Genomic DNA, 25,103 nt, shown 5'->3' on the forward strand with positions numbered 1-25,103 from the left:
CAAGGTTAAGTGACTGGCTGGAGGTCACCCAGCAACAGACCCAGCATATATCACAGTGTAAACATTTGGTCTACATTCCAGGAGGGAGGAAGGCTGAAGAAGAAAGGCCCCTCGGGATTCATTACCTCCTCAGCCAGGGCACGGAGACGCAGAAGCCAGTCCTCAGCCTGCTCCAGGGCAGTGGGGAGCTCGCTGTGGCCGAGCTTCAAGGCCAGGGCAGCTTCTTTGATCTGGCTCAGGTGACGGCCACGTAGCCGAAACAGATATTGATCAAGGTGGGTGGCAGAAGGTATTTCATGGGTGTCACACAGGGGCTGGCTAGGAGAGACAGGTGCAATGTGCTTGTTCACCAGGGCTCCACACACCAGAGACAGGTGCGTGTATGCAGGTACACACAAGTGTGTATATTTATAGGGTCCCTGCTCCTATAAATATGGGAAAAGAGCCTTTCTGCTCCAGGAGGTCTCCCATGCACACCCTGGCCCTTCTACTCCTACCCTGAAACATGACTAGTTATTCCCAGGAGAGCCTTTTGGGACTCACCCCAACCTCCAGTCTGGTAGGTTCTTTTGTATGAGTATCCCCTCTCCAAGTTGACTGCAAGCTCTCAGAGGACCTATAGGGTCCCTTTCTTGCCCCTTTGTGTTGTCTAGGATAGAGGCCAGAGTCTAAGTTGCCCCACAGTAAAAATAAATCCCTTCTGTGTTGGGCGCACACTTTCTCCAAGAAAGAAATTTATGGACCCCTGACTAACTAGCTACTGCAGCACTGTGGGGAGGCCAGCAGCCATGAATACAGAAGCATCCACCCTGGCTGTCCCAAGACCGCCCTCCCAGAATCCTGAGCTGGGCTTTGGAAAGTTCTGAGCACTGCTGGGTACGGTACTGCAGCCCTCAACTAACAGCGCTGAAGCCCAAGTGAGGGGTAAAATTAAATTCCATCGTGTGTAGGAGCAAAGATCTCTGATCCCCGGCCCATCACACCGGGACTCTCTAAAAGCCCCGCAGATGGACGCTCCACACAGTTCCAGGGCTGGGTGTGCACACCCAGAAGAAATGCTAAAAAAGAGGGGGTGAGCTCCAGTTCTCCCTTCCCAAGCAGGACCCTCCAGCTGGCCCAGCCCTTGCCCTCAAACAGGACATTCGTCAATGCTGCGCCAGGCCTGCTCCACGCTGCAGCCCCCCGCCCCCTCCCCGCAGCGTCTGGACTCCCGGCTCCCGGCTGATTTATTTTTTCTGCCAATTTCCCCAAGCTATGCAGAACCAATTACCGCCGGAGCGCCACGGCACCGCTCTGGCAGGCCCTCGGCGCGCTGCGTCTTTCCTGTTATTTTTTTTAATTGAATTTTTAGGATGGGGGGAGCGGGTGCGCGAGCTCCATCTCGGGGAAACTTAAGCCCCGGGGCCCGTCTCAGGTCACGTACTGCACACCCTGTGGTAATATAATATTTACTGCCCCGAGGGTGCCGCGGACGGCTGCCCCGGGCCGGCGGCAGCGGGTGGAGGCCTTGCAAGGTGGGTGAGGGGCCCTGGTGCGCAGTGGAGCAGAGGGCTGGAGAAGCCCAGCCAAGGTCAGAAAACAGGGAGGACCCTCCAGCAGACCACCCAACCAAAACTTCCCAAGACTAGCCCAGCCAAGCCCAGTCTTTACCACTCACAAGACGCCCTGGCTCTTCCCCACCGGCAGGGAAGTTCAATACAGGGGTACAGAAAGGAGGGGAGTCTGAGAAGGAGACTGCATCCTAGCCCCCCCTACAGATGGAGCCTGGCCACACAATACCCGGAGCAGAGCCGGCTGTTCACCAAGTCACCACCTGTCCCTGGGGATCGAGTTGGCAACTGTATCAGGACCAACACCCAGAGAATGAGCTGGATTCATTTTTGAGTTGAGCTCCAGGCTGAGTCCAAAGAGATGACCCTCTCATGAGGAGAAACTGAGACAGCCTGCTATTCCCTGAAGAAGCCTCCTTGGAGTTTTCCCTGGAAAAAGTGGCCCTGGTCTACACCTGCAGGGCTGACAGGAGCTAGTCCGTGTAGAATGCCAGGAAGGGCTAGTGGGACAGCACGGAGGCAGAAAGTCACACACAGAGGCAAAGGGTACATTACAGGGTGGGGAGGGGCCAACAAACCAGCAAATGACCCATAAGGCATGAGGGCTAGGAGCCACCCTGTGGGGAAAACAGTCCTCTCCAGGGTGCTAGAGAAGGAAAACTGGGGAGAGAGTGAGGAAGGTAGGGTGGGTGGCTGGGCTGGGGAGAGGGAAGGGAGGTGAAGGTTGTGTGAGCTGATAAGGTTTGTGCTGTGGTCTCTGAAGATGGTGAACCTGTGCAGACAGGAGATGCTGATGGAATGGGGGGGGGGGTGCGTGGTCTCAGGAACAGCCTGGTCCAGGACAGATACAGGGAGAGGAAACACAGTGAGTCCAAAGATCAGAGGAGAAGGCTTTGCTACATGGGTGTGGGGTTGAGGGGTGCAGAGTGGAAGGATGGGGGGGGGCTAGGGAAGTGCCCTAACTGGAGACAGTATAGCTGATAGCAAGTATTCAGTCCTGGTCAGCCATGACACCTGCTCATGCTAAAGCCTCGGGCAGCATGGTGGCCTCAGGTAGTTCCTGGAGGGATGGATCTGGAGTCCCTTCCCTGAAGATCCTGTCAGATATCCAGAGAGGATGGGAACCCACCCCCACTGCAAGCTCCTGTCCTAAACTGGTGCCCCCTAGAGGCTGGACATTCCCTACCCCCAGAAGAGTGACAGAGAGCCTGGTTTGGCAGAGTGAGAAATTCTTCCCAAGAGGGCACCAAGGACAGCCTGGGACCAAGTCCTACACCCTCTAGTGTTCCAGCACCTCAGATTTGCCAGGGATTGGGTCCCACCCATTTCCAAACTCCTAGCCCCCCAACTCACCTGTTTGACCCCACAGCTGCCAAGAGCAGTTCTGCAGGGACCCATGTTCTGCCAGCCACTGTCCCAGAAGGGGCATCACTGGGCATGGCAGCCTCTCTGTAGGCACGGCCAGGGCGCAGTATGCTCTGAGAAGGCACTCCACCCAAGGGCCCCTGCAAGCTTATTGTGCCCCTGTGTGCCCCCCCCCAGCACCACGTTCCTTCCACCTCAATACCAAGTCCAGCTTCCTGCTGCCTCATCACCCCCACCCTGCTTTCCTCCTGCTAAACCCTCAGAGAATGGCCAAAGCCCACCCTAACTGTCGTGGCCACAGCTAGGGAATCAGGCTGGGCCTTTCCTAGGCCCCTAGCTCTAGCTGTGACAAAGTAGCACAGGACACTCTCTCACTTGCTTGACATGTGAATCTGGGTGTGTCCATCAAATCCCTGTGTGCCTCCATTTCCTTATTTGGACCTCGGAGAATGGTATGGCTAGAGCTTTATGATGAATGAACACACACAAACTTCCCAGCGCAGTGCCCGTCAGGAAGTCTATGGTGCTCTCGGCTCCCTCAGCATCCCTGGGCTCCCTCTGCAACCCTCGGCTCTCTCCACATCTACCCTCTCCAGCACCTTTGCCTTAGCTGCCTGTATCTTAGGTCACTTAGCAGTTCTATTTCTCCTCTCTTGTCACCCTGAAGCTACAGCAAGCATCTGACCTGGGGGTCTCCTTCCTCAACATACCTAAGCCTGAGCTTTGGCAGAGCCCCTAAAGCCTGCCCTGCCAGGCATCAGCTGTCCTGGGTACCCCTACAGACAGCAGGCATCTCAGGACTACACTCGGGACAAGGCACGCGGGCCTTGGTCCCGGTGGTCTCCTAGGCTGCACTTCCTGCCCTACCATTTCCTCCAGGCATTCCTTCTTCGGGAAGATTCCACTGCCAGCTGTGTCTGCTCTGAGCTTCCATGGACCCCACTCCCTTAGAGGGCTCAAGGTGTACCCTTACCAGTACAGCTGGGGCTGAGCTGGGTTCAGAGAGTGACCTGACTGGGGCAGGACGGGGGCGGGAGGGACTGTTCCTTCGGGAACACTTCATCTGGTAGAGGTGTACTTCCTGAGCAGGACATACAAGTGCCACCACAGTTAGGCGTCTCTCAGAGTGAGGGCATTCTCTGACCCCTTCAACAGGGCTCTCCGCTAACAGGATGGTGGGGGTAGCGACCCTCATACTGAACCCCATAGAATGCATAAGAGTAGATATAACCAAGTTCATTTCATAGCTGAGAAACCAAGGCCCAAAGAAGCAGAGCTACTGAAAGCCGCCAGACTGGTGAGGGGCGGTCTCCTTGCATTTGTCATTGTGGCAGTCACACGTCCTCACTAGTCTTCCCCATGGTGACAATCTTTTATTGATCAGATATTATTAAGTAATCATCTTCATGCCAAGTTCAACTTCAAAGCTCTCTTTGCAGTGACTACCCTAGCCCTCCTGGATGTGGAAGAGATGCTGAGGTGGGGCCCCCTCTGCTGACCTCCGTTCCTATTCTCCCTCGCCCCCAGTCCCCCCTTTCCTGAAGCTGACAAACAACCATGTGCAGTAGAAACCTAAACAGAAACCATGGTCCCCGACAACATGGCCTTGGGGGAAGGAGGGGTGCCCCCACCCCAGCTTCTCCTGGAGATTCCATCAGGGAGCTATGAGGTCGGGGATCAGACACACAATGCTTCCCATTCAGGTAAGCTGGTCGCCCAGCCCACAGCTGCTGCCGCTGCTGCGGGGAGATTTATGACCTGTTCTAAACGTCACCTTTTCAACTCCCGGTGCCGGCTCCACCACCTCTGGGCTCAGCACTGGCCAGACTGCTGGCCAAGCGTGGCTGGGAGACGTGCCTCTGCTCACCACCACACACGAACACTCCTGAGGAGATGGGCTTGAGCTAGGAGCGGCATCAGAGGGTGCCAAGTACCCCCTACCTGCAGTCTGCCAGAAGCTCGTCTGTCAGCTGAGCCACCAAGGCGTCCATGTCCTCAGAGGAGCACTGTGCCTTCAGAGCCAGGTGGACCTGCTCCAAGTTAGCTTCCTGTGGAACAGGCAAGCCTAGGTCAGGAGTATCACCACGAAGGGGGACCCAACCCCAAGGCCCCGTCACTGAGCCAGAAGGAAACAGATAATAGGAGCAAGAAAAGTCAAGGCCAGATGCAATCTGCCAGCACGGTTCAAGCCCAGAACCTCCCAGGACTCCCACCCCCATCCTCCACCTCAGAACCCCAGTCTCTCACATGGTCACAGGGGTTCCCTTGCTAGCTAGAACTTCTTTTCTTCACTGTCTGAATGCATCCCGTCCCGCCTGCCACCTTGAGGCCAGACCTGACTCCGTACAGAGAAGTGGATCTCTCTGAGACTCCTCTGCCAGTCCTTTACTGAGTTAGCCACAGGCAGATTCAGAGCTAGCCACTGTCTCCCCCAGCAGCCATGGAGCCTGGGCACAGGGACCAGACTCTCAGAGCTGGCTCTCTTGGAGTCCCATCTGATCCCTTCTCTTGTGCTTCTCTGGGCACTTTCCCTAGGCCTGGGCCCTGAGCTGAAATACCTGTCAGCCCCCCCACCCCCACTGCTTCAGTCCTCCAAGCAGCCCCTCCACACCTCAGTCTTCCAGAGTGCATGATGTGTGTGTGCCCCTCCCTGGGAGAACCTCAGCCCTGCTATCTGGGAACCGCGGCCTTCTGAAGTGATAACAGGGATACAGTGGCAAGCCAAGCGCTGGTTCTGCGGTCTCAACTCCACTCCATTGGCAACAGCTGCCCATCACCACTGACTGCCACCCCTTCCTCGCCTTCCTGCCTCCTTCCCAACTGTGCTCCTCAGTTGTCCCCAGGCCTTGTCAGCCCTTCCTCCCCACTGCTGTCCCTCATTCCTGCCATGTGGCCATTCTTGTCTCCCTTAGGTAGACTTGAAAGAGCAGAGAGGCTCCCAGAAGCCTCTGCTCAGCCCCGAAACAGAACTCTGCTCCTCTCCCGGGGTCCCCAGCTTTGGGCCTAGATCATTTCTCTCAAAGCCCTTCATCTCCCCCAGACCAACGTATCAAGGCCTCACTCAAGTCCCACGATGCCCTAAAAGGCCACCTTCCTCCCACAACCTCCTGGCACCAGGACTCGTCCTCCCGAGTCCTTGCCAAGATATCCTAGGTGAGGTTTTCTTCCACATCCACCCATTGCCCCCATGACACATCTTGATGTTCCTTAGTTGCTCCCCTCACACCTCCCCCTCAGCACCCATGATTGCCACCTGGATCTCTAACTTCTGACTTCTGGCTGGAAGCTGGAAGTTTCTGGCAAGATGACGCGTGTGGTACAAGAGTCAGGAGGCATGTAGTAATAAACACCAGCCATACCCGACACCCCAGCAATCTCTCAACTCTCTGTCTCTCGGCCATCTACCACATCCACCTGGGGTGTCCCCAGCACCCTTGATACCCATCTTCTCTACAAGTCTTCAGATACCTCCGGCAGGGCTAGTCTCACTCACCAGCCGGTCAGCAATCCTGAGGAGCTGGTTTTGCGTCTCAATTCGATGGCTGATGTCTTCCCAGTATGAGGACAGGACCACCACTGGCTTCACATTGCCCCAAGGCAAGTAATAGTAGTGGCACCCTGCAGGGAGGGAAGAGGGGCCTGAGCACTGGACAGAGGTCTGGGACAGTGAAAGCTCGGCACTCGGGCCGCTGGGCTTTCAGAACTGGCCCGGCTTGAGAGAGGACTCAAGGTAGACAGATCCTGTTCTCCTCTCCCCTTAGGTGTGTGTGGTGTGGCTGGTAGTCCCCAGTATCCAGACAAGGTACCTGAGCACACTTTGTCAGGAGACAGACTGCTGTGGCTCTCACATCAAAATAAGAGGGCTGATTGAATACCTCTGGGAAACCCAGTCTCACATCTCCAAGGTCTCCAAGCCAAGCTCCTAGACCCCGTGTGTTGATGGAGATGACTCAGGACCAGGGCAACTCAGAGCCTGCAGGACTCCAATCTGGGGATACAGTGGGCCCCCCAAGAGGAGTATGAGGGGCAGCACCAGCAGTAGAAGAGAGGAACCCCTAATAGGCTTTGGTGTCTATCTTATGACCCAGGTCCCTTCAGCCTCACCTACCATCAAAGACTGCCCGGCTGTACTGGGTGGTAGAGGCCAGCGGCAGGCAGGTGGTGTCGAATTTGTTTCCATAGTTCCCAATGCTGACCTCGAACTGGATGGCATCATCCACATCCTGCAGCATTGTGGCCGAGTAGAAGGCAGCAAAGAGGGAGTATTTACGCCTCCGGAGGTACTTCTGTAGGCATAGTGAGCAGGCTACAGGTCACAAGGAGACAAGCAGAGCGGACCCCAGAGATGCCAGGCCCTAGCCATGACCAGGACCCAGAGACTCCTGGCTGGGCAGAGAGTGGCTGATGAGCCAAAGGAACAGCCTCCAGACTTGGTTACTGACTGAACAAACTCATTCCAGGTCCACACGCATCCACTCATGTTTCCTAATACAATCTGCTCCTCCAAGGTCAGGCTGCTCTTTAATCCAAACCAGCGTCGAATCATCCCGAAAACAAAATAGGAAACTTCAAACCAGCGTCGATGGCACCACCATGTTCACAGAGCAGGGTCTCCCGCAGTGTCCCTCAGGCCAGCCTACACCTCATCTGCCCCTTAAAGGGGCTGAAAGCTCTCAACAATCATGCCCTGCCCAGAGCTATACACACACACACACACACACACACACACACACACGCGCACGCACGCACTCACGCGCGCACACACACACACGCACGCACGCACGCGCGCACACACACACACATGCACGCACGCACGCACTCACGCGCACACACACACACACACACACACACACACACATGCTCGCTCGCTCACCAAGCAGCCTTGCACTCTGCATAGGCAGCCTCAGCCATATGCTCAGAAGGTGTAGTTCAAATTGGCCTCTCCAAGCCCAAGGCATAGGGTGAAGACAATGTAAAACGTTCATGTGTCTTGACATGAAACACTGATCTTAATCATCTCCTTGGAAAGCTGAAAGGAAAGGAGCTGAAAAGTTGGGTTTTGGAGCATGTGAATGGACTGATAACACTTACTATATGCCTACTGTGTGCATACATCAAGTCTTACTGTTTTCACCACCATCTCCTAAGGTAAATACGACTACGGACAGAAACTGAAGCAACTGGCAGGTAGCAGGGCCAGCGTGGAAACCCGAGGTCACGAACTGCAGTGTCCAGATGCTGCTGGAGACCGTGCTTTGCTCTGGTATTTCTTAGAGTCTTCATCTATACACGGAGGTAACAACAGCTACCTTCCCGCCTGCTGCATTTATAGATGTCGGTGGTAAATGGTGTTGAACTGGCTGTAGCTAGCTGTTCCCACGGAATCCTTACAAAACAGTGTTCCGCTTTGTATGGAGCTCTGAGTTCCTACAATCCTTTCCCTCATCTCCCTTAACCCTCAAAGCATCCCTGGGGTGGGTATCACACTCCTCCCACCTTACAGCTGAGACTCAGGGGCTCTGAGAAGTGCTGTCATAGTAAACACGGGTCAGAACCGAAGAAGGCCCTCTACCACGGTCCTGAGCAGCCTCGTCTCTACTCCCTACAGAGACCAAGCTCTCTCCCAGAGCAGTGTCGTCACCTCCACACGCAGGATATCATCAGCAGCAAGGTCTTCCACCTTCTGCTCACTGTGCTCCACCAGTTTGGTCTCTAGCGACACCAGGAGCCGGCCTCGGTAAGCCACACCTTCTCCCTGCAAGAGAAAGTCGGGTCACCAAGTGAAGGGGTGAGGGCCAAGGGACCACAACACGTGACAACTTAATATCATTCACCCCTACAGAATGGGATACACCTATCCTCCAGCCCAGTCCACGGGGATGACACCTGAGAGAGATGGGCCTGGGTGGGTCGGGATGGAGACAGTGATCAGGTCTGACTGGCCCAGGATAAAGAAGCCAGAGAGCCTAACAGAGAAGGTGCTCTGAGGGTCTGTCCAGGCCTCCTGAGGCCCACGGGTATCATCTGGGCCCGGACACTTCCAGGTCAGCCTGGAGACCCTTAGGGAATACGTGTGGCCACTCACCTTTCCTGTGTTGAGCTCCGCATAAGGGTCTGGGAAACCCGTGAACTCCCGAGGACTGCCATAGAGGTTCACATAGCAGGGCCCGAAGGTGGGGAGGAAACCCAAGTTGTCATCCACTGGAACACACAAGCAGGAGTCAGAGAGGTGGCCCTGTAGATCTTCCAGACATCTTCAGATCGGATCCCATCTCTAGCCCTCACTTGTCCCCACAGGCCCCAGATATGTAGTGATACACTAGCAATGACTGTGACCGACTGTTGTCTCGTGACTCCTCAGTATGCTGAAACGAGGCTATTTTCCAGTATGTTATTGGTCCTATTTCACAAATGAGGAAACTGAGGCTCAGAGATGTCACTGATCACAGGATAGCAAGAAGACAGGACCCAAATGGTGCAATGCACTCAGCTGATCTATACACAGCCTTCTCTCTCAGGCTATGGGGGAGGAGGAACAGAGATGATCCCAGAGTCGGGTGACCACAGAAGCAATGTCCCAGGGATCCCTCCCTCCCTCCTTCCACACACACACACACACACACACACACACACGCATGCACGCGCACGTGCACACACATTTATTGTGCAATGGGAAGTTGGAGAATGGATAAAGGAATCAGTGCCTTATCATCCCCACCTTCTGGAAGATATTCTCTTGATAATGTCACAGCTGCCTGTCCAGGGACAAGACCTCACAGGCCAGACTCTGAAACCCTACAGAAGCAGGGTGTTCCCTTTAAAGGACATTTCCAAAATGCTCAAGGTAGAACCACCACTAGGCCCATCTGAGTGTCTCTGTCCACACAAGAATGAGCCAGGGCAAGCACGGGAGACCTGTCCAGCGGGCCGTGCGGCTGTACACTTTAAGTCACACCGCTGAGACAGTGCAGGGAGGAGGGGCAGCTGGAGCAAGCCTGCCCATTACCTTTCCACATGTTTCCTCCTCCAGACATAGCAGACAGGATTTGGCTTTGAGAAGCAAAAGGGGAGGCCTTGGAATGATGGGACTCGGGGGAACCACTACTAACTGTTTGTGTCAATCATCACCATTATGATTTACCTTGTGAATTATGTGTCAAGCATTTCTCATTCCCCTGACCACCTCCAGATCCCCGAGATCCCTCACAATCCCCCTGGCCAACTATGCCCATCCTGCTGGAAGCATCAGCTGAGGCAACAAGCCTAGAAAGGAAAGGCCTGGGAGGCTAGAGGAACGGGCCTTAGAATGTCAGTTATCCAGTGACCGAGACTTGCCAGTGGTCAACTCAGGGGCCTGGCAGCAGCTCAGTCCCCTTCATCCAAGTCATAAAAGTCCCCTCCAGCAGAAACCCCAAGGTCCCATCCCCTTGTGGTCCCCTAGGTGACAGTAACGTACGGTCAGTGGCTTTCGGAGGCTTGAGTACACCTGCCGGCTCCTCTGAAGCATAAAGAAATGGAAAAGGGGTTAAGGTGGGCGTGGCTTGGTGGAGAATGGTTACATGAACAGGATGGAGAGCTGGCAGACAGACACTGTGGAGGCACAACAAAGGAGGGCACACACCCTGCCCCCCCCAACTCCAACCAGGCAGCCCTCAGCATTGCTCACATGAACTTCCATTCAACACACTCAAGAAACAAGACAGAAGAAAATATGCTTTTTCTACATTATATTCTGGTAGGTTAGGAGGAGTAATGCAGAGAAAAAAACCTGAAAAGAGAAACACGGAAAAAGCCATTGTGGGCAAGCAAACTCCTGGGCTCCAAATATCAGATTGACACTTGGGGTCCAGCACATGGAGCCAAGGCCATTCAAGGCACAACATCTCCACCTAGTGGGAGTGTCTAGTATTGCAACAGACCACAACACATTATTTAATCAACAGAAGCCACCTGGGTCTGGCTTTCAGCACCAGCGGTTTCCAGGGAAGATAAGAGACAGATGTTGTCAGCTAGCACATGTATACACACACACACATATACATGCACATATATAAGCATATGCACTTGTAATAAAAATATGTTAACCCTTTTATTTTCCCATAGATTCACGAAGCGCTGCCAGAGGATGTTCAACAAACATGCAACATGCAACCCGGAATGGCTTATCATGCTGCAGTGTTACTCAAAATAAATTTGTTTGGGGCTGGAGAAATGGCTCCGTGGGCCCAGTTTCAATTCCCAGCACCCGCATGGCCACCCACAACGGCTCGTGGCTCCTGACACTCATAGCAAAAGACACCAATGGACATAATATAAAAAATTAAAAATGTATTTGTTCTCTCAGAACCCTGAAGCAGTGACTTGGACACCCTGGGTTTAATGTGGCCCAAGTTAACTCTTCATCCAGTGTGACCCAGAGAATCCAGGTTGGACACTTCTGGAAGACTCAAAAGAGGAGTGTGGAGGAGGAAAACGCTAAAAAAAATATGGGCGGTAAAGACAGCTGGAGAGGTGAGGCCTGGACTGGCCTTTAGATCTCTACAGCCAGGTCTCGGCTACCACTGCTGGCTGGTAGAATCAGTGTGCGGGTGACTGTGCCCTGTGAAGGTTTCCCTATAGGAACTGAGCTGGGCCCTTGGCAGGATGACCTCCAAAGGCACAGCCAAGGTCCCCAGATTCCACTTGAAGCTTTTTCTAAATGATGCTTGGCAGGAGACCCCTGTTGTCTTTAACTAGTGAAACCAGGGTCACCAATGTGACCCCTGCATGCTTCTTGCCAGAGACTGACTTTTACTCTGGCATCCAGTCAGAGACAGTTGTCTTACCGGTCCCTCCAGCCAGCCAACCGACACCTGCTGCTGACAGCCAGAAGAATGGCCCAGGCCTCCTTGTTCAATTGTGTATTTGTTCATTTAGGAACCATAAGCAGATATCATATTGGGCCTTCACATGGTCCTGCTGACGTCTTAAGCCAGTGCTTCCCAACGTGAGAGCCCATCACAAGTCTCCGATACCGTGGTTCACCCCAGGTTCTCGCCCCTGTGTCTGCAGACAGCTCATAAAGTCAAGGGCAGGGTGCGTAGAGAAGCCACCAGACACAAAGCCTCTATTTAGTCCTGGCCCTCCTTCTGCCAAAACACAAGTGTTTTGCTGTGTTTTCCCTGAGCCTGGAGAACTGGGCCCGAGGAAGCCCCAAGGCCCAGATGAACATGCCCAGCTTTTCACTGTGTGAGTGAAGCCCATCTCCTTCACTTGGGTGAACTGGAAGGGAAGAGCAGGCTGCCAGGCGCAAGTCACAGCTCAGCAGGTGGTCCCTGGGGACACGTGTGTACCCTGCAGAAGCCAAGCCATTACCTTTTAAGCTAGCCCTGCCAGCTCCCAAGGCTCGGCAGAGCCCCAAGTCCATGGCTTGGGCTGCCTGACACCCGCCTGGGCCGGGCAGGAAGGGAAAGAGAGATTGCTGGGAAAATCACCATCATCCATAGTCCAAAGACAACTTTGATTTCCTCAGTGCTGTCCTGTAGCATGATGCTCATATGGCTGAAGGTATCAGAGATGCCGTGGGTGTCATAGGTCCCCTATGCCCATTACCTTTCAAAAGAACTGCCACATCTAAGGGGGGTGCGTACTCCATTTTTTTAACCAAAACAAAGTCTTTCCTTAATACACTGGTGCACAGAGTCCAAAGAATACTTCGGTGTACCCAGGCAAATTTGTGGGCAAAAGGGCTTAAGAGGCAGTGTTAGGTCTTGTCCTTACTGGGGACAAAAACAAGAACACAAAAACAAAACTCCATGCTGAACCAAATCTTCTGGAACCTCAAGGTGGGAGGAGAGAGAAAGGAGTGGGGTTTGTTTGATTGGCTCGTTGTTTTGGACACAGTCTCAACTAGTTAGCCAAGGCGGGTCTTATACTATGTAACCAAAGATGATTTGAACTTCTGATCCTTCCAACTCTATCACCCAAGCACTGAGTTACCAGGGGCATCACACCGCCCTGTTTGTGCGGTGCTGGGAGGGGAACCCAGGGCTTCCTGCATGCTGGCCAAGCACTCTACCCGCTGGGCTCCATTCTCAGCCCAGATCCAGTTCTTAGAGTACAGTTTGCATTGGGTTCTGGGAGAAACGAGAGAATAAGACAGCGCTGTCCGGTCACAGTAAGAAGGACAGAAGAGAAGAGAGGAAAGTGGCGGAGACATGTTCCCAGTGAAGCACGTGACGCCCTTTACACTAGACAGATCTTCCACCTGAGAAAGGGGCCCACCTCTTTAGGACGGAAACTCAGAGAACCTGGAAAGTCCCAAAGAATAACCCAGTTTGATCAACAAATTTAATTCTAGCTAGTTTGCCGCACATTCCAGAAGGGTGCAAGAACAGTCAGTGGTCCAGCCTTTAACTCCACCCCTGAAGCACATTGGTTTGCTCATGACTTGAGCGCCATCTAGTGACCATAGAAACAACTTTTTCACCTCATTAAACCTGGGTCATAGGCTGGTCACAGGACGCAATGGTAGCGTCTTTGCCAAGCTTGCCTGAGGCCCTAAATTTAATTCCTAGTACAATAGGCAAATGAACGAGTAAATAAATCAATGACACAATAAGAAGAAGGCCAACAGCGCACCAAAAATGAAAACTGATTTGAAGGAGGGCCTAAACTCTCATCAGGTGGCTGAGGACAGGCACAGCTGTATCATATCAGAAACTTTGCCAAAAAAAACACTCAAAAATGCCATACTGTGCCTTGACCATCATTAGTCCCTGTGTTCAGAGACAGTACCAGTCTGAAAGCTGAAAAAGACTTGTGGCATTCTGGGCAGCCAGAACTTCCTCGGTATCACCACATAAGATACTGGCCCTGTCTAGGTGCGTCTGTCTGTCTGTGCAAAGCAGCGCTTCCCCAGACCCCCTGACCAGTTCCCTGTAGGAGACTGCATCCGGGGAAGGAAGGAGCCTCCCCAATAGCAGAACCTTCTAGAAGTATGACTGTATGCGCTGAATGGCTCAAAATATCAGTGAGGAAGTCAGAATGGCAGGTCAGCACTAGACACTGAGGGCAGGACACTGAATTCACTTGCTAATTCTCAACCTTGGTGTGTATTTGAGATTTTTTGTAACTAGAAGCCTCTGGAGACTGGGGATATAGCTCAGCCGGTAGAGTACCTGCCTAGCATGCATGAAGCCCTGTGTTCAGTGTGCCACACTACATAAACCAACATGGTAGCACACACCTATAATCCCAGCACTTTGGGGGGGGGGGGAGACTGGAGACAGAAGGATCAGAAGTTAAAGGTCATCCTAGTGAAATCAAGACCAGTCTGACACATGGGACCCTGCCTTAAAAATAATAACAACAACAATAATAATAATAATGCCACGTGTGGCAATACTTATACCTTTAATCCAGGCCCTCAGGAGCCAGAGGTAGACAGATCTCTAAGAGTTTGAGGCCAGACTGGCTTCCTCTGACCATTGTACACCTGACACCAGAGGAGCTTCAAGTTCCAGGCCAGCCAGGGCTACTTAGTGTGACTCTGTCTCAAAAGATATTTTATTTTGAAATGTTTCTGAGGAGTTAAAAGACGGGATGAGAGAACACTGGGAATGAGGCCCCTGGACCACCAAAGCTTCAGAGTGGCAGAGACATACAGAGACCCTGCCTTGTCTGTGAACGCCCTTACAGAGCATGCTCTTTAGACAGTGAGGAGCAGAGAGAGAGGACGAATGCCAGGCAGGGCTCTGCTCTCTGTGAAAGCCTGCATCTCCAAGAGGGGCAGCGGCCTCAGCCATGGAGACACATCTGTAAGGTTCCGGAGAGCCTCCATTTGAACACTACAGGAAAGAGTTTGGGGTTCCCAAGCTCAGGCAAGAAGACGAGGAGATGCAGCCTCTTGGGATGGTTTCTGTGGGAAGACAAACTGAGGAAAAGAGGGGCAGAACTGATGCAGAAAATAAACGGAGGTTGGTGCTGAGGGTAAGAAAATGACCCTGCCTCTGCACTGAGTCCCAGACACCAGAGGAGCTGCCAGTGGGAAATCCGCTGGACCCCTAAGAGAGAGGAGGCCAGGGAGCCCCACTTTAGAGAGAGGAGGCTGAATGACTCCCCGGCTGGCTGCAGAGCCAGAGCTCTCAGCACGATCCCATCCACCTTCAGGTGTCTGTGGCAGGGGTCAGAACAAAAATCATTCAGCTTGAAACCCCTATCTCAGAGAACTTCGACCAAGAATCTACCAAAGTGTCCTGCCTAACCGGGCTTCCAGGATGACGGTGGCCCCACAGTGATGTCATGTTGTCTCAGTTTGTGTGAGCACACTCAGCGAAGTTCACACAGGAGGGTCGCTCGCCAAACTGTTTCTTGGAACTTACAGATAAATGTTGCCTGACCAGCATCTTCTAGATGCATCCGGAATCTGGTCAGGATCCCACCCAGGAAATGAAGCAGACTTTTCTCAGAAAACACACCAAAGCAAATTCAAAGTGTATTACATATTGAAAGGGGAAAATAAGCCTTAAAAGTAAAGCTGGTAAAGATTTGAGATGCAGTTCATTTGGCAAAGCAATTGCCCAGCATGCACAACACGCTGAGTTCTGTCACCGGCGCCACAGACACCAGGTGTGATGCTCAACACGTGTGTCCCACAACTTCACCGGCGTCACAGACACCAGGTGTGATGCTCGACACGTGTGTCCCACAACTTCACCGGCGTCACAGACACCAGGTGTGATGCTCGACACGTGTGTCCCACAACTTCACCGGCGTCACAGACACCCGGTGTGATGCTCGACAACTTCAATACTTGAAAGGAGGATCCAGAGTTCAAGGTCATCCTTATTAACAAGTTCAAGGCTACGCTAGACTATGTGAGACCCAACTCAAAAAGGAAAAAAGGTTAAATAAAACCCGGAGGTTTGCCAAATATTTATACAAGGCCTATAAAGCAGAAACCAAACTTTTGTTATTTAAATAAGAAAATTTTAAAATAAGCATAAGCTAGTTAAAAATTTTGACAAAGAAATAGTAAAATAAATCTAAACAGGCCAAGTGGTGGCACGCCTTTAATCCCAGCACTCGGGAGGCAGAGGCAGGTGAATCCCTGTGAGTTCGAGGCCAACCTGGTCTACAACAGTTTAGTTCCAGGAGAGCTAGGACTGTTACACATGGAAACCCTGCCTCGAAAAACAAAAACAAAACTAAAAATAACAACAAAAAATCTAAACAGAGCTAAGGAGCCCAGAACTGAAATGTCCAATAAAGGTTTTGTTTTAAAAGCTGAGAGGCTAATAGAGGGGGTGAGGAGAAAATTCAAACTCAATAAAGGAGAGAGAGACAGCTCAGGTAGAAGAAAGTGCCTCAACCCTAGAAGTCACTGGGAGAAACACTGCAAACATATCTCAAAGCCTCAACATAATGCATGCTTTGCTAGGAAAACATAAATGATCAAAACTGACAAGAGCAAAAATAAGAACCTAAAAATAGCAATGATCACAGAGAAACTAAAAAGTCTGTAAAGAGCCGTCAGTACTCCCATCCAGAAAGGGCACCAAGCCCACATGGTTTTATGGGTGAACTGTTTCAAACCCTCAAAAGATTACATTCTATGTTATATAAACTGTTCCCAGATGTTAGAAGACTTTAAATCTTTCCGATTAATTTTACAGAGTCGGCATAACTCAGATACCAAAAGCAGGCATTAATAAGAAGACCGACTGGAGATAATAGAGAATCAAGGGCTGAACTCAGAAGGCACTGGAACCTAGGAGGTGAGAACAATGGCATCTGGAGACGTCAGGGACAGGTCAGTCAAAACCCATTGCTGACATCGCCAAAAAACAATTTTGAGGAGGTGATGGTAGTTCACTGTCTTACTGAGTAAGAGATTAATAGATTTGGCTACATGCAAATTTAATTTCTAACTGTCAGAAAGTATTCAAATATAACTGATAGGAATCGCTTATGAGCAAGCTCAAAGTTAGTGCCCACAGTCATGGAGAAAAGTAAGAAAAAGACAAACATACAATCAGAAATACAGACCAGGAGTATGTGTTTATAGCAAAATAACTATAATATATATGTCAAAAGTTCAAAATGTACAGTTGGTCCACTTCTCTAAGCTCAATGAAATGAAAAAAAATCATATTTACCCTCCAATTAACAAAATTCTCTTTGGTATTGTTTTTGAAATTTCTGTTGTAGTTTGGTTTGTTTTGTTTGATCTTTTGAGTGAGGGCCTCTTGTAGCCCAGACTACCCTCAAATTCACTTTGTAGCTGAGGATCGTCTCGAACCCCTGATCTTACAGCCTCCCCCTCCCGAGTTCTGGATTCCAGACATGCACCACCACTCTCAACTCCAGTGTTATTTTAGCCATGTTGAACCAGCGTCCCACCAAGCGTATGGAAGTTTTTGAGCATAAATTAGTTCAGCCTTCTTGACGGGCAACTTCAGTATTGACAGAAAGCCTTAAAAGTGCTAAAATCCTTCGACAGCTTTGCCTTTAGACCCACGCGTGAGAGAAAACTTGACAGTGCACGGGGCAGCTCAGTGGTAGAGCCCAGCACATTTGAGGCACTAAGTTTGATCCCCAGCAGCAGAAACCTAATTTTGTTTCGTTCTATTTTATGTGCATGCATTTTCCCACATGTATGTATGTGCACCACATGCGTGCAGGTACCCTTAGAGGCCAGAAGAGGGCGTCAGGTTCCCTGGAACTAGTTACAGGCAGTTACCTAATGAGCAACCTAATGTGGGTGCTGGGAACCAAACCCTGACTCTCTGCAAGGGCAGCAGATGGTCTTAACCTCTGTGCCTCCTCTTTCAGACCCATGTTTTTGTTTTTGTTGTTGTTGTAACTATGTACAGCATGGAACCCAGCTACAAAAACACTTGTTACAAAGTTAGCTATAAGGTAGAAAAATCAGAGATGCCTAGGTGCTCCATATTAACTAGCTCAACTGGCCATGTGTACTCACAATGGAACATACATTTATTACAATTGTCTTCTAAGGGCAAGGGATGTAACTCAGTTGATAGATACTCAGCTGGCACCTACAAGACCCTGGGTTCAATACTAATGCTACCAAAACAATGTGTTCTAGAAGAATACTTCATCACAAAACAAAGAACTCGGCTTAATATTGCCAAGAGACAAAAAAAAAAAAAAAACAACAATGCTCAAACAACTTAGGTTAGTGTGATGAAAAATGTCAGTGTTCTTCAGATCACTAGCTGACACTGGGTTCCATTTTAGTAGACCAACAAAATCCACTGAAATATAAGAATCACTGGGCACTCATGGCCAGAGTAGAACCCAGCACATGGTGCCCGCTGCAACACTGAGGGGACCCCTCTGGACTATCCAGTGTGTACCCTCCACTCCGAGTGTGGCACCCTAAATGTCTGTAAGTGAGCTATCACTGGGAAACAGACCGTGGAGCCCTTACAATCTCCCATAGCCTGCAGGCTCTCCTATCTTGAGTGAGGAAGGACAGACACGCAGAGCAGGTGGGACATACCTTCTATTTCTCCTCCAGGGGCAGAGATTTTCGACATACCCAGGTAGGTGGTAGCCACGGTGTCATTGTGAGTGAGGCGGTCCCTAGAACAAGGATGGAGAGAGCGTGAATGGAAGCGGCAGATGCAGCACACAGCCCACTAAAGAAGGAAGTGACCCTGGTGGCACCAGGAGTTCAGCCTTCTACCAAGGCCTGGGGAGCCCAGGAGGAAAGAGAGAGGAAGCTGGTCAAGACACCTTGAAGGCAACTTGTTCATCTTGACAGCCTTCTACTCCACATCAGCTGGCTTATGCGGGACCGCCAGCCCAGACTGGCAAGGAAGAGGCCAGAGGCAGGAAGAATGAGCGGCAGGAGGCTGCTGAGAAGCGCAGTTTCCAGACCCAAAAGATCCCGGGAGCCCAAGAAATGCCAAGATCCAAGAAGCCATCTCTGAGACCACGGCAGGGACTAGTGTCGGTGTGCAATGCCTTGGACAGAGTCTTTAGCTGGGAAGCATGTCCTGCAGGAGTTTTGGAGTTGCTCAGAGACCAAATACATTTTACCATCCGCTGTGGAATGGGAAGACAGGAGCAAAGGCAGGCAGGCCCTCCCCCCTCAGCAGGGGGAAAGGAGCAGAGCCTGGACTGCCACCCCAACTCCCACTCAGGCGTCATGTTCCTGGGCAAGGTCAGGAAGACCCCTTTCCTGCTTTCCTAGAGGAAGACTTCTCCAGTCCCGGCCAGTGCAGTGTAGGTAGGCTATCTAGGACGAGCAACTTGAAGCCCACAGAATCCTGTGCAGACCCTGCCTCGGAACTCCACACCTGCCTCTTGAATAATAGTGAATGGGGATCACTAATGTTGGCTCCATGCCACCAATGTCACCACTGTCTGAATCTCCAGCACCCAAGTAAAAAGCCAGGTGTGGCGGTGCCCGGCTGAGAGGATTCTGAAGCTTGCTGGCCAGGCAGTCTCATCTAAATCACAAGCTGCAGGCTTAATGAGAGGCCTGATGTAAAAAGTTAGAGAAAAGTTGAGAATGTGACATCTGGCCTCCACATGCAAGTATACATATAAGTGTGCACGTACACACACATGTGCATACACACACATGCACGCACGCACGCGCATGCGCACAATCCATCAATCAATAAAGGGGTCCCATCTCTTAGCTCTCGGGATCCCCTCGTGGGCTCTAGCAGGTATATACCACAATGAGTGCCAGCTTCGGGTGAGGGTGCTGACATTGAGATAAATCAGTTACCAGAGGGCTGGCGGGACGGCTCAGCAAGCAAAGGCACTTGCCTTGCAAGCCAGGCGACCCGAGTCTCATCCCTGGGGACCAAATAGAGGTGAAAGAAGACAATAGAGTCCACAAAGTTGTCCTCTGGCCTCCATATGCCTGCCATTCATGCATGCTCACATACACACATCACACACACACACACACACACACACACACACACTAAAATAACATCTCAGAGACAGGGCTAAGGTAAGATACTTCTGGTGTAGAATCCAGAGCCCTGGCCACCCCCACCTGTCTTTTCCTCTGGAGGGTGGACCTGGGCTTCTCCACCTAATGGCTGGACCCCAGAGCACAGATGACTATGTCAGGAGACATTTGTGTGTGTGTGTGTGTGTGTGTGAGAGAGAGAGAGAGAGAGAGAGAGAGAGAGAGAGAGAGAGAGAAGACGAGAGGGGGGGTGACTCCAGAGAGAGAGAGAGAGAGAGAGAGAAGACTCCAGCCTTCACAGGCAGAGGCATGGGTTTCAACTCAAGAGGAAGACCCATAGACAGGAATTACTGTACCAAAGGTCAGCAGTGCCATCTTGGGCAGGCTCTGGATTTCTCAGAAAGGTTCTCTATTACGTTCCAAGCCTCTTTTTGGTGTTCCTGGGCTTCTTCCCCACCGTGAACACTTTGGTCATGGCAGATTCATGCCACACTATTTCCAGACACCAAAGGCATGCTGATTTCATTGTCCTCCTAACCCCACCCCACGAGATGCCGCAGCCTCTAGCCCTTCCTTCCTCTTTGGATTTCCCAGAAAGGAAATTTAAGGTTTGGCTTTTGAAGTCTCCCCTGACAGAAGCCACGTGAGGAAGAATGAGTAGTCTGGCAGCCCAGATCTGGATCGTGATTCTTGGTACACTGTGTCATGAGAAAACTTCCTAGAGGTGATGGCACCAAAGCTGACGTCACATGTCCCGCTCTCTTGGTTTCTTGTCCTGGCGGGAATCTAGCCCAGCACCTCAAAGACGCTAAGCTGGTTGCATTTTTTAAACAATGTTAAGTCCGTCCCTTAAAGAGGACCGGGATTCTGACTTCTGGCCTTGTCCAAATAGGGAGGAGGATAAGACTGCTTTGTTGTCTCTATGGAGGGGGTTTCTGCTAAGGAGGCTTTTGGAAAGGTGTGTTGTGTTTCTGACGTCTCTATGTGTTTGCCTGAACAAGTTTACATGCCCACAGAGGCAAAGAAAAAAAAAAAGGTGTCGAATCCTCTGGAACTGGAGTTACAGACAGTCATTAGCTGTACATAGTAGGGGCTGGGAACTGAACCCTGAACCTCTCCAAGAACAGTAAGCACACTTAACCGCTGAGCCATCTCTCCAGCCTCAAGGAATTCTTGTTTTCTAATGAAAGGGGGATTTTCAAAGACTCTAATGGAAGATGAAGTTACAGAGCCACATGGACTGTGCGTCACGTGTCTGAGATTCAGGTGGCGACAGAAGTTCATCTGTGTGCTCTGGGAAGAAGGGCTTGCTGGATAGAAACTTCCAGCAGCGGCATGCTTTCTGGCCTGGACTGGGTTTTGAGGCTTAGGGCTTGCTTTTGGAAAACAGCAAGTCTCAAAATAGACTCACAATAAAAGTGCCACTTCGACCCAAGCCAGAGATGAAGCCACCAGATTCCGTAACATGTTTGGATTGTACAGTATGCTGATAGCTTTGACACAGCTCCAAGGGAGTCAGGCCAGGCACAGCCACAATCCATGAGTCAACCGCACCCACATGCATCCACACAGATGCACGCACGCACGCACAAACATGCACACTGGGCTGTCCCAGTCAACACAGTGTAGTCACTGCCAGCTGACATGCGGAGATGACTCTGGGAACGCAAAGTGTACCTTTCCACCAAACCGCTTCCCCTTCCCCGAGCCCATACCAGCCGTGGCAGCCCTGGGGACCTCTCCCTGCCCCCTGCCCACACTCCTTTCCCTCTAATTCTCTCAATCTGTTTTCTTTAGGCCTGGGGAACTGGCACACACTTTAATGGCTCTGCGGCCTGGGGTTTTTCCCCTGGTCTCTCATTATCCTCCTAGTTGGGGGTGCCATGGGCATGCAACTGAAGGAGAATGGCCAGGGAGCCACATGATCAGGACTTCTGGGGGCAGAGAGAGGACAGCTTGCTCTTTGTGGAAAGCCTGGGGTTCTGGAGCTCGTGGAGCTTGGGTCCTGATGTCCCTCAAGCGTGAGAGAGGCGCCTCCTTGCTGCTACTGTGAGAGACAGCGTGGTCAGGAGGATAAGAGCACCAGCTCTGACTGAGATTCACATCAGACTCTGTGTCACCTCAGGCAGGTCGTCTGGTTGTTCCTCCCTGTGCCTTCCTCTCTGACATAGGACCGCCATCTTGTCAGGGGTCAGATAAACTCATACACATGGGAACTGCTCACTGGACACAGGCCTGGCCTACAAGTTGGTGATCCACAGTGGTAAGATTCTAAGACACACTCACAGGCTACTTTCCCATCCTGTTCAACACCCACAACGATGACCCCTATTCAGACAATATAACCCACACCCCCAACTTGGGGGCTTTTCTTCCATTCCACATTCCATCCCACAGGAACAGAAGAGCTGGTTTGGCCTCCACCTCTTATATGTGGTCCTTACTAAAGACTTGTCAGCTTCTCAGGAAGCCCCCAGAGGTGAGCTCCTTGCCACCTCCTGGCCATGACCTACTTATCTGCAGTCAGTGTGGCATCCCAGCTCCTGATTTCCCCACAACTGCCCACGGCCCTCATATCTTGCCTTGACACATTCACTCTCTGACATAGCAGCGGCCCAGGTACATGAAAATGACAGATCCAAGAGCCCCTGGAGACAACCCCCTCCAGGATATAGAACTTACCAGTCCATGACACGAATCCTCATTTTTTCACACATAGAGGGAAACTGGGGAAGGAAAGGAAGGCAGATGAGAGTAGAGTTTTAAAAGAAAACGACCCATCGCTGAGCAGAAGCCAAGGATCCCAGCAGGACTGGGGGACGGAGATGCACTGAGACCCACTGAGGACCACTCACCATCGCAGGCAATGTGATGTTCTGGTTCCACTGAGGGTTGGCTGTCTTCTCCAGGATCTTGCTGCAGAGCTAGGAGACATGAAAGATAGGAGTATGGGATTCTATGTGGAGTTTGAGCTTTGTGGTGACCAATCCACCCAGAGGCCATTCTCTGCCACACTAGCGACTCTCATAGCTGAGCCTGAGACCCCAGGTCTCAGGACCTTGTGAGGCAGGCTCAGAAGCAGAGAGGCTCTGTACTGAGAAGGCTCAAAGGAAGATAGGAGCCAGGGTGGGGTGGCTAGTGCAAATGCCGCAGCCTCATTGCCCTAAACCCTCAGCTCTGTCTGGACCCAACCACACCCCCACCTCTCATTAAGGCCAGGTGCCCAAGCCTATACATCAGCACCCAAGAGAGAAACAGAATTCAGTGGAGATACAAACCCCATAAACCAATGGGGATGTACACAACAGTGGTAAAACACTTGTCCAGCATGAGCAAAACCCTACACTCAATTCCCAGCTAGAAAAAAAGAAGGAAGGAAGGAAGGAAGGAAGGAAGGAAGGAAGGAAGGAAGGAAGGAAGGGAGGGAGGAAGGGAGGGAGGAAGGAAACCTTGAAGCCACAGCCTGCCTCAGACAAATACTACCTGAAGAACTAGGCTTGTTACAAAGAAGAAACATATCAAGAATGGAAAGTGTTCCAAGTCAGGGCTCCATGATGTCCCAGGGCAGCCTGCACCCACAAGTGGGGAAGAAGGCAAAGACTCAGTTTCAAGGGCTGATGAGATGCCTCGGTGAGTAAAATCCTTGCCACAAAAGAATGAAAACTCAGGTTCTATACCCAGAACCATGTAAAAGCCAGGCAGGCTAACATAAATTGTCATCACAGCTCTTAAGAGACAAGCAGGAAGATCCCTAGTGCTCCCTGCCTAGGCAGTCTAACCAGTCCCAGGTTCAGGGAGAGACCTTGTCTCAAAACAATATGATGAAAGGCTGGGGGTAGTGGCAGCACACACCATTGATCCCAGCACTCAGTGCAGAGGCAGGTGGATCTATGCGAGTTCAGGGCCAGCCTGGTCTACAGAGCAAATTCCAGGACAGCCAAGGCTACATAAAAGAGAAACCCTGTTTCAAAAAAATATAATAAGGTTAAAATTTATTGACGATACACCAACACACACACGTATTTGTGTGAATTCACACATTAACACGACACACAAGCACACACACACGTATATGTGTATACTCACACATTAATATGACACAGCACACACACACACACAAACACATAACAAGTTTTAAGAGACTAGTTGGTTTTGGAAGGCAAGTAAGATCATCGCTAACAATAGTGAACAGGCTTCGTTTACAAGTCTGTCACATGCAAGGCAAGAATTTTATTAAAATGCATTATCTCGATAATGAGTATTTGAATTAAATCCAGGACTTGGGTCCCCTGGGGTGAGGGTTCCGTCTCTGCCCCATCTATCCAGTTCCAGCCCCTGTTCCCATTTCTCTTCCTCCCTGTAGACAGAGTCGAGTCTTAGGCTGCCAGGGTGGGGCAGAAGAGGGTGTTAGCAGAGGAAAGGGGGAGAGCAGACAAGCCGCAGGTAAAGAAGGACTGACATTTGCAGAGACATGGCCACCATCATTCGAGAGCGTGTGAAGGCACTGGATCAGAAGTAGGCTGGAGAGTTTCTACTCCCACCCCAGATCTATAAACGCCTCCTTATCCCGACACCCACTCTCGGCAACACTGCAGAGAAACCACACTCTGCATTTTGCTAGTGACAGAAAATGAAATAGTGTGACTCCCACGGGGAGGCAGCTGAGGGTTACCAAACTAACTCGCTTTTACCTGCCAGTCCTTCCTCCAGATATTCTCTACAGAAATACCTGTGTGATCTGGGTGACAGTGTTCACTGCAGCGCGGCTAGAGCTGGCAGGGATCTGGAACAAGCCAGGTAGCCACCAACAGAGGGTGAGTAAAGAAAGCATGGCCCACCTACAGTGGAGTGCTACGTGGCTTCCAAAAGAGGAGACCCTGTGTGCACAGAAGAGAAAGAAGCGTTGTTACTATTTTACAGCAGACAAGTAAGGAGAGAGCGGTGAACAGTGCACAACACAGACTGGAGCTGCAAACACTGAGAATCCATGCTCACATTTGCTGATACGTACATAAGGAAACCAAAATGTGATGAAGGAGACTCATCTGTGAAGGAAAGCAGAGGACTGTTGAATGGAGACCAGAACAGGGGAGATGATGATGATGATGATGATGATGAAGATGATGATGATAGATAGATAGAAGATAGATAGATAGATAGATAGATAGATAGATAGATAGATAGATAGATGATAGATAATAGATAGATAGATAGATAGATAGATAGATAGATAGATAGATAGATGA

At 51.1% G+C, this 25,103-nt stretch overlaps 1 protein-coding gene across 18 annotated transcripts in view; it reads right to left on the reverse strand.

The window, feature by feature from the left end:
- Window positions 1-25,103, reverse strand: part of Dysf (dysferlin) — a 197,870-nt gene that overhangs the window by 103,753 nt on the left and 69,014 nt on the right. For 10 of the 18 annotated variants that reach the window (XM_050165387.1, XM_050165380.1, XM_050165385.1 and 7 more), the window contains 10 exons: window positions 22,713-22,781; window positions 22,540-22,583; window positions 18,424-18,506; window positions 10,372-10,413; window positions 9,001-9,116; window positions 8,557-8,670; window positions 7,024-7,201; window positions 6,409-6,533; window positions 4,857-4,963; window positions 126-318 (listed from right to left, as the gene is read on the reverse strand). In XM_050165387.1, coding sequence (XP_050021344.1) covers window positions 126-318; window positions 4,857-4,963; window positions 6,409-6,533; window positions 7,024-7,201; window positions 8,557-8,670; window positions 9,001-9,116; window positions 10,372-10,413; window positions 18,424-18,506; window positions 22,540-22,583; window positions 22,713-22,781 — 1,071 coding nt within the window. The remainder of the gene's footprint in view (window positions 1-125; window positions 319-4,856; window positions 4,964-6,408; window positions 6,534-7,023; window positions 7,202-8,556; window positions 8,671-9,000; window positions 9,117-10,371; window positions 10,414-18,423; window positions 18,507-22,539; window positions 22,584-22,712; window positions 22,782-25,103) is intronic. The other 8 variants (XM_050165383.1, XM_050165392.1, XM_050165396.1 and 5 more) reach the window with 1 other exon arrangement.

The sequence above is a fragment of the Alexandromys fortis genome, unplaced genomic scaffold, assembly GCF_014885135.2.
Source record: "Alexandromys fortis isolate MF-2015 unplaced genomic scaffold, M_Fortis_MF-2015_v1.1 scaffold_158, whole genome shotgun sequence".
Taxonomy (NCBI): Eukaryota; Metazoa; Chordata; class Mammalia; order Rodentia; family Cricetidae; genus Alexandromys; species Alexandromys fortis.